At 48.4% G+C, this 9,069-nt stretch overlaps 1 protein-coding gene and 1 long non-coding RNA gene across 2 annotated transcripts in view; one reads left to right on the top strand and one right to left on the bottom strand.

Moving 5' to 3' along the window:
• Window positions 1–2,058: 2,058 nt before the first annotated feature.
• On the bottom strand, window positions 2,059–5,355 carry LOC128812215 (uncharacterized). Its single transcript, XR_008438652.1, has 5 exons — window positions 5,118–5,355; window positions 4,496–4,710; window positions 2,577–2,698; window positions 2,281–2,345; window positions 2,059–2,189 (listed from the first exon to the last, which is right to left on the bottom strand). It is a non-coding gene; the product is annotated as an uncharacterized LOC128812215 (long non-coding RNA).
• A 1,311-nt stretch (window positions 5,356–6,666) lies between these two features.
• ATP13A3 (ATPase 13A3) overlaps window positions 6,667–9,069 on the top strand; it is a 54,001-nt gene continuing 51,598 nt past the window's right edge. Inside the window, exon 1 of the mRNA XM_053985995.1 lies at window positions 6,667–7,533. Coding sequence (XP_053841970.1) covers window positions 7,496–7,533 — 38 coding nt within the window. The 5' untranslated portion in view covers window positions 6,667–7,495. The remainder of the gene's footprint in view (window positions 7,534–9,069) is intronic.

Below are 9,069 nucleotides of genomic sequence, written 5' to 3'. Positions count from 1 at the left end.
ACAGACACTTACCCTTTGCCTGTTGTATTTTGCTGGGTAGAAGTTATGGTTTCTCAAGAGTCTCATGTTCAAGGTGTGTATGTGGCGGTCTTTTAGCTCTGTTCAGCTAGTTGCTTTATTTTTCTTAGCAGTCCTGGGGTAATTTAGCTGTAAATAGGTTACCTAGTATGGGGTTCGTGCTGTCCATTGGTCAGCGTGGAACTCCCCCCATTTACTGGAATACTTCCCAGTAGGTACCTGCAGCGTTGCAGGTACCTACTGGGTCCCCTTGGCAACTTTTTCCTGTGGCTAGGACAACGGCTTCCAAACTCAACCCTCTGCTGCAGCCTTTGCTCTGTTGTTCCGATCACCAGTGCCCCAGGATTTCAGCCCAGTCTGCAGGCTGGATGGGACAAACCCTGTGCAAGCCATCAGGAAACTGGTGTCCTTGGTGGAGACAATCCCTCGGAGAGCTTTTGTGCATGTGCTGCACGGCAGCTTTATGAAATACTATGGTGGAGGCGTGAAAGCAGATAATGGCACTCAGATCCCACTTTTCCTTAGGTATGATGTGAGTTAGGCAAAGGCTGGCAGTCCTACTGACTGAAAGACTTCTGCCTTTTTTTTAAAAATAGAAGGGAGAGGGAAAGGGACAAGTACCAACAAAAAGGGTGCAGCAAGTAGCTCCACAGTGATTCCATTACAGCTTTGTGGCAGCAGGGAACCCAGAAGAGGAGAGTGGAAGGTAAATTCTGTGGGGGGAATAGTCTTCAAAGGACCCAAGAAGTAATCTGGAGACAGGAATGACCTCCTTTACTGCTTCCCATGGCATGGGGCTAGCGAGAGGAATAGGAAAGCACAGAATTATTTTTTTCATCTACTATAAAAAGTGACTTTTTAAGATCTTGTTCAAATAAATGGAGCAATGAATTCTCCTTTGCCTCTGACTGCTGTTGAAGACATGCAACTTATTAGATAGGCTGCTGTTGTAATGGAAACAGCAGCTAACTAGCCAGGCTATTTTAAACCATGAAGATCTGGATGTCTGGGAAATGGGGGAAAAAGGATTGGACGGCACAAGAGAAAAGAAATTTCATCTGTGACAATCTTGGGCACTTTGTACAATTTCCTCTTAAAGCAGTTTCACAAGCTCATCTGGCAGAGAAGTGATAAATTGTTCAACAGCTCAGGCTTGCCAAAGTAGTTTAAGGAGCTTTCAAAGGAAACTTTTAAAGACTTGTGGCTTTCACCTGCATGTGAATCATCTTGAAGAGTGAAACTATAATTGCTAACCTCCATTTAATGAGTTACCATATACCTCTATGTGTTCATGAGCTCTGGCACTCAGTTCAAGAGTCATGTTCCCATGCAGATCCCATGCCTGTGTCCAAGAGCCCAGAGGGATGCCACTGCTGTTGCCAACCTACTGAACTTGAAAATCTAAGCTGGCAGAGCCTGCAAGCAACTGAGGTCAGAGAAAACACATAAAGGTACTAGGAGGAATGTCATGTCCACACACACAGCCAAGGCTATGGAGCTACGTCCTTTCTCAGCCCCTTTTCTTATGGGCCTCTTTTTGTTTGCCTAAGGATATATGGGGATTAGAGAACGTGGGCTATGGGGATTTTATCCCCTATGTAACACACTTGCCAGGAAAATCAAACAAACAGGGCCAGAGGTGTCCCATAGGAGGCCCCACAGCTGTCCTCAGGAAGGGCTTGTTGGTACAGGGCTAGCAGAGGTGTGCTTGCAGCATCTGGGACCAGATGTGGCCAGCTGGCTGCTGGTGCACTGCAGAGGTGGGTCCCTTAAGCTCCTCTGAGCTAAGGCACATATTTATACAGCCCTACCAGAAAAGGCAGGGTGGAACACGCTAATATATACACATTAAAGAGACTGAATAAATAAACAGTAGGTTCTGATTTATTTTCTCTGCTACTTGGATATCTTAGTTTTGGCACAAGATAGATTTCATAACACAAATGTGATCCCCAGATAGGTTTTTGTCCTGCCTGATTTAGAAAACATGTGCAAAGGAGAAAAACTTCACAAATGTTCTTAAAGCATAATGATATTAATTCTGTTTATTGCCAAAGCACATAAAATCCTTGGCCCCTTTCAGCTAGGTAATATACAACAGGTAACAATGCTGATCTCTGCCCTGGAGTATTTACAGTTACAGATGAGAGATAACAGTGGGTACAGTCAGACTGGGAAAGCAGATAAAATGTGATTAGTCAGTCTGAGACTCACTAAATGCTGTACACTTCATAAGCATTGTTCAGCTCATTTGTGCCTCACCTGGGAGAGAGTGCAGGGTTTGGTGGGGCAAAGCCAGACACGGAAAACAGCAAACGCCCTCGACACTGGGGAAAAGGTGATGGGAGGGAGCAGTTGAGAAATGTAATGTGTGAGAAATGTTCTGATCACAGAAAGTTGTAAAGGACTTGTAAGTTTTATTATTAAGTGGGACTTGTACCCAGTTAAGGTTTCAGGTGGAATACATGTAACTATGCAATCAAAATTGTCATGGGAAACCCGTTAAGAAAGGCTGCAGGACTTACCACTCTCCTGTCCTCAAGCCCCAAGCTGCTTACCTCCTCCCACTTCGCAAAGTCTGGAGGAATTACACTGTCTGTGAATGGCCATAACATTTCCAGAAGCACTGACAATGCTGGATTGTGTTCTCTGGCTCATTTCCTCCTGCTAACCAATTCCTCTAGAATGAACAGAGTAGAGAAAATGGTTGTTTTCCTTGTAATTTCTCTTGTAATTTACTTTATTTTTTCTAACAGTTTAAACACCTGATGTTTTAAAAGCACTGAATGCTGTGATTTCTAGGTGTATACCTAGAAATAACTCTGTGATGCCCTGTGAGCCGTCCTTTCCCTAGGGAAGCTGCAGCCAGGAATGCTGCAGGAGAGCTGAGGTTGCCAGGCACTTCCAGCAGTACAAACCAGAGTGATGCCAAGAGAGCTGGAAAGCAGGGAGTGTGCCAACCACAAAATTAATCTCTGAGTTAATAAAAGCCTGCATGGTTTGAGGTTTGTGAAGCAATAAACGAGTTCAAATTTGCCAGCGACTGAAAAAGAAAAGCAATTAGGTGTTAAGGAAAACCTTCTAATGGGTATAAAGATAATACATTAGAATATACAATATGTTGAAAAACGTGATGAGAAATTAATCTTTAATTGAAAATTACTAAAGGAATTTTGATGAAGAACATAGAAATGTATATATCAAAGCAAACCTTTTAACTCCTTTTACTAAAAGGGAATGATAGAGTAAGAGCTTCTGTTTAATAGCACTAATAATTTCATAATATTTTTCCTCTGAGTCATGATAGGCTCTTTTTACCAGTCAGTACTTCATCCAAAAAAAAAAAAAAAAAAATCTCCTTGGCTTCTTCTCATCATAGTAGTTTCTAGGTCTGTATTTCTAATGTGTTTTACCTCTGTTTTTCCAACACCCAGGCAGAAGGGTACCCATTTCAATCTCCCCACATTCCTATGTCTCTACTGGGGACACTGCTAGCAAGTTTGCAAGGCTAAAGGAGGTTATGTGAAAAAGTGAGCCTGAGAAAATACCTCAGTGTGATCCAAATGGAACCTGGGGGAGTCCTTCATCAATGTGTTGTTAGGTGACTCAATTGTACACAATTTCAGTGGCATCAAAGGAGGCTTTTCTGGTTTTAAAACAAAACATCTTGCTCAAAAGGGAAGAATAGGCAACAATAAAGACATATATAAATGGGAATTTTGCAAGCTGATAGCAATGGGGAGTTTGGCAGTTTGCAAAAAGGGTAACTAGCTAGGGAAATTCAATGAAAATATATTGGCCAGTACCATTGATCACCAGTGGCATTTCCTTGAGGCACAAATAAAATCCTAGCAGTGATTTAGGTTGGATGTTGGACAATAAAAATTGCAATTAATTGAAAAAAACCCGCTGAAATTATTAATTAATTTTTCTGTTCTTTGTTTAAAAAATTGACACGATAGTGTCACCATATTGGAGGTATTTCACATGGTCTTTCACATGTAACCAGAGTGAATGAAAACCACTGGTTTATATCCATCTTTAAAACTGTCACGAAAAAGTATTTTAAGAATTGCCTGAGAACATCACCAAACTCTTAGTACTGATTTTTTTTTACAGTAAATACTGTATCGCTGAATTTCCAGAGAATCAGGGGAAGTAACTGTTGAGTCATTACACAAAACCCGGTAACTGGTGTGTCCTGGGTAAGCAGGGACAGAAACTTGGCCAGGCTGACACCAGCCTTGACAAGAGTGGTGAGGTGTGCAGTCAACAGAGAATCAAACTGTGACAGTATGGTTAGCACATTAACAGAAAATAGATGTTTTTAGGGTTTTTAGGGTAGAGGAAGGCATCCATCTGATTTGAGTCAGAGCAGCTCAGCATTATGTGTGGGTGGCTGCCAGAAGGGGCAGTTTTCTCATTTTGTTTTCCTCTCATTCCCTTAAACGGTGGTCACATGAGTGAATCAACTCACCAGGCCAACAAAAAACTCTGTCTTTTCTTTCTATCACTGTCAGAATTTCCTGCTGGATTCCCATGCTGGGCTGACTCACCCCAGAGCTGTGGGGTCACTGGAGGTGTCACAGGAAGCCCAGAGTGGTGCTGGGGTGATGTGATGTTCTGTAACCCCTGTTCAGTCCCTGCTGGCATTGCATGCAATGAGATGTAACAGTCAACGGCTCCCTTCATCTGCAATGGAGAAGAACTACTGGAAAAAGTAGTATGTGAAAATAAATATAAATCCTATTGTGGCTTACAAATCCTCTAAATGGTTTGCAGAGCTCTTCAAAATTGAGCAGACAGTTGACAGAAGCAGGGATGGGTTATTAAAAGCAGGTGTAGATAGGACAATAGGAAAGATCTGTTGTCACTTCTGTGAGGCTGAGAGGAAGAGTTGAGTGGGGCTGGGTTTGTGTGCAGCACCTGAGCTGGGGTCTGTGATGGAGCCCCTCAGCAGAGCCCCAGGGCACTCATGCCTTACAGGGATTGCCCTGAGGTGATCCCCACCTTCTCTCACCCCTGCCTAACTTCCCAGTGGTCACACTGAGATGTGCAGAGCTGCTCATCTGGCACCTCGCTTGCCTGTCAATGCTCACCAGTGCTGGACGGAGCCAAATCCCCCCAAAGCTCTTGGCCCGGTGTTGTTCCCTGTCCTGTGACAATGGAGGACTGGAGGTAACACTGGACCTGACTCCACGGAGATGTCTGCTGTGTAGCTTTTAGGGGCAACCCCCAGCCTCCAGTGCCTGCAGGACACCCCGTGGCCAGCACGCATGGCCTGGGGGACCCCAGCTCCCACCCTGAGGTGGGGTCCTGCAGCCCAACACCCACTGCCATCCCTGTCCCAAGGGGACCCCTTGTCCTGCCCCGCAGAGCCCCACACAGCCATGTCCCCGCACAGCCATGTCCCCATCCATGTCCCCCATCCATGTCCCCATCTATGTCCCTCACATCCATGTCCCCATCCATGTCCCCATCCATGTCCCCATCCATGTCCCTCACATCCATGTCCCCATCCATGTCCCCATCCATGTCCCTCACATCCATGTCCCCCATCCATGCCCCCATCCATGTCCCCCATCCATGTCCCCCATCCATGTCCCCATCCATGTCCCCATCCATGTCCCCATCCATGTCCCTCACATCCATGTCCCCCATCCATGCCCCCATCCATGTCCCCCATCCATGTCCCCCATCCATGTCCCCATCCATGTCCCTCACATCCATGTCCCCCATCCATGCCCCCATCCATGTCCCCATCCATGTCCCTCACATCCATGTCCCCCATCCATGCCCCCATCCATGTCCCCCATCCATGCCCCCATCCATGTCCCCATCCATGTCCCCATCCATGTCCCTCACATCCATGTCCCCCACATCCATGTCCCCATCCATGTCCCCATCCATGTCCCCATCCATGTCCCCCCACGTCCCCCCACCCGTCTGTCTCCCCACGTGCTCCCCCGCCCCTGCCCCGCCCCTGCCCCTCCCAGCGAAGCCCCGCCCCCTCCGGCCCCGCCCCCGGTCCCGCGCGACACCCCGCTCTTCCGGCGCGGGGCGGGGCGGGCGCGTGCCGCGCCGCCGTCACTTCCGCGCCCGCCCCGCCCCGCCCCGCCCAGCGCGGCCGGCGCGTGCAGCCGGTTGGCGGCCGATCCGCTCGCGCCTCGCGAGGCAGCCGCGCGCGGCGGGCGGGGTGGGGGGGGGGAGCGCCGGTCCCGCGCCGGTCCCGCGCCCGCCCCGCCGGCGATGGGGCTGCGCTGAGGCCGCCGGTGAGTGGGGCCGCGGGCACTGCACGGCCCGGTCCGGTCCGGCCCGGCAGGTGAGGGAGGGTCCGCGGGCCTCCGGTGGCGCCCGTAGTCTCCGCCGCGCCGGGCGCGGCACGGCCGCCCGCAGCGCCCTTCAGCCGCGCCGGCCGCTGCTCCGGCCGCGGCAGCCCCCGCGGGGCGGCCCGGCGCGGGCGCGGGGGTTGTGGCGGGGCCGGTGCCGTGGAGCGGGTCCCGGGGCTGGGGCGCGCGTGGCCGGCAGCGCGGGCGCCCGGCGTGCGGCGGCCGCCGGTGTCCGGACACGTGCGGCGCCGGCCCGGAGGCCCGGCCGCCCCCCCCGCCTTGCCCGGGGGCCACCCCGGGCATCGGGGCCCCCTCGGCAGCTCGGGCAGCTCTCCCGTGCCGCTTCTTCCGTCCTCTGAGCCCGGCCCCCAGTTCTGCCGGCGGTCCCCGTTACCGAACAGCGTGCGTTCCGCCGCCTGGGCACACGTCAGCGTGTTCTGCAGTGGCGGGTCGGTGGGGAATGCTGGTGATCGTGTACCAAAGAGAAACTTTCGCAGCCCAGGATGAAGACTCAGTGCGTCTCATCCTTTTTTCAGCACATGAGTCAGTGCGTTGTCCTGCTGCTGACAAAGGTTATAGAGCACTTTTGCATCAGCTGCGCTACGGAGCCGGGGATCTCGCACTGCGAGCACCTCTGACAGCCACTGCGTCATCCCTAAGAGGAGGCCCGCTTATGCCTGTTCAGGGATAAACGGCTACTAGGTGAATTAAACACTGAGAACCTTGACAGAATTGATACTGGAGGTGAAGATAAACGTGACTATCTACGGTATTGGCTCTGAAAGCTTGCTGCCACTATCAGTGCTCTGCCTTGCGTGCTGGGATCAGCGTATCTCTGCAGGTGCTGTAGTTGGAAGAGACTTTTGGAGGCCTTCAGGAAGCCGAGATAGCATAGCCTCCAGCAGTGGGAGATGGTTTACTCTAAACTGTTCTAACATGAGTGCTGATAGTTGTCTGGCCATGCTGGCTCACTGCTTCCTCCTCTGAGGTTGCCGAGTTAGAATTCGTTAGTGTGTTTTCTTTGCAGTATGCACTCGCTGCAATTGTATGGTGTTTTCTTAGCAAGGGCAATCAAGATTATGTTTCATTTAGCCTATTCATTACTCTGACTTTTTTTTTTTTGTTATTGTAGGTGACTCAGCTGTTGTATGTATGAGATTTGTCCACACACTGGCTCTTCAGACAGGTTAGCAATGTTTTTCAGCCATCAGTTCTACCATGTTTGAAAGAATTGCTACTTTTACCTTTTCTTAAAATTTTGTACAATGTTGTTACATCCTGTAGAATATTGATTTTCTTGATCTTGTGAGAAACAGCTTTTTTGGCATTATTTAAAATTATTCTATAGTGTAAGTGATGTTCTCATAAACTTAATGTTCCTGTATCAGTGTCATGAGTGACAGCAGGGTATCTTTATTACACTTATACTGAGGAAATGTTCGTCTTGGTGTTTGGCATGACACTGATGGCTGTGTACTGCTGCTTTTGTTAGCTGCTTTTTCTTGTTGGCTAATTACAAGTACAGTTTCACAAAGTTTAAAGAAAATATGCTGTGTAAACTTTGAACTGTACAATTGACTTGGAAATTGATTAGTACTGATCTAACCCTCCTGACTTCTAAGAAGCGTATGATTAACATGACTTAGTGAAACAAAAATGTCATCTGTTGTTGGTGTAGTTACCTGTGGGAAAGAACAGTGACTTCTGGCTACATTGAGTGTTCCAGTGTGAGCACCTAGGCTAGCTGTGAAAAACTGATGTACTCCAAGGTTATCAGTTTTTAAAGTGCTTCAGAAAATGAGTTAGAGACCTCTTTTTGTTAACTTTGGTTTTGGCCAAGGCTGACTGTTGGTGACACAAGGAGGTGTAAGCAGTGAAAGGGGTCTGAGCAGTTCTGCAGACTCCAGCAGAGCTGCTGGACAGCAGCTGCTGCCTTCCCAAATACCTCTGGAGCAGAGGGGCTGTTCCAAGCTCTGCTTGATGTCTTCCTGTAGTGCTGTGTAGACTTTGAGATTGTTTTGCTCTCCCCACTTAAATTTTTTGTTAGTTGTTTTCTAGGATCAGGCATCTGTTCCTGTATTTGTTTTTCATTTCTTTCTAGTCTGTGGAGGACACCTCAGTGCATTGGTAGGCACTAATTCATCCCTAACCTGGAGAGGGGGGTGAAAAGTCCCAGCTGCCTGGTCAGGAAGCTCACAGTGCCTGCAAGGGAGCGTGGGGGCTGCCTAGCAGGAAGGGAAGTTGCATCATGATGCCTGAGTGATTGAGAAACTTTGTGATTCAGTCCTCTTCTGCTTCTGTGCCATGTGGCATGCATGGCGCATCAGAAAAACTATTTTGCTAATAAATTATTTATAAAGAAGGAAATAAATTTCTGTATTGACATGGAACCCTCAGATTATTTTTTCTCATTTGCCTTGAGGAGGTTCTATCATACTGTTTTCTGTGTGGAGTATAAAACAGCCAACAAGACGTTGATTTTCTGTGGGATGAGGACAAATTCCATTTATTCTGTGGAAGTAAAATACCTTTATATTGTTAAAGCCAGGTCCAAGTGGAGTGTCCAGGTCATAGAGGAAATCAGTAGTAGAACAGGGAACTGACATGGAGAGATCAGGTTTTCATCAAGCATTTTGACCATTGCACCCTTGTTCCTTTTTCTGGAAACCTTCAGATAGTGTTCGCTTTATTTCTGTAAACAACAGAAATCTGCAGCAGGATA

Source organism: Vidua macroura, chromosome 10 (genome assembly GCF_024509145.1).
Source record: "Vidua macroura isolate BioBank_ID:100142 chromosome 10, ASM2450914v1, whole genome shotgun sequence".
Lineage (NCBI taxonomy): Eukaryota > Metazoa > Chordata > Aves > Passeriformes > Viduidae > Vidua > Vidua macroura.
This window is presented reverse-complemented; position numbering and strand designations above follow the sequence as displayed.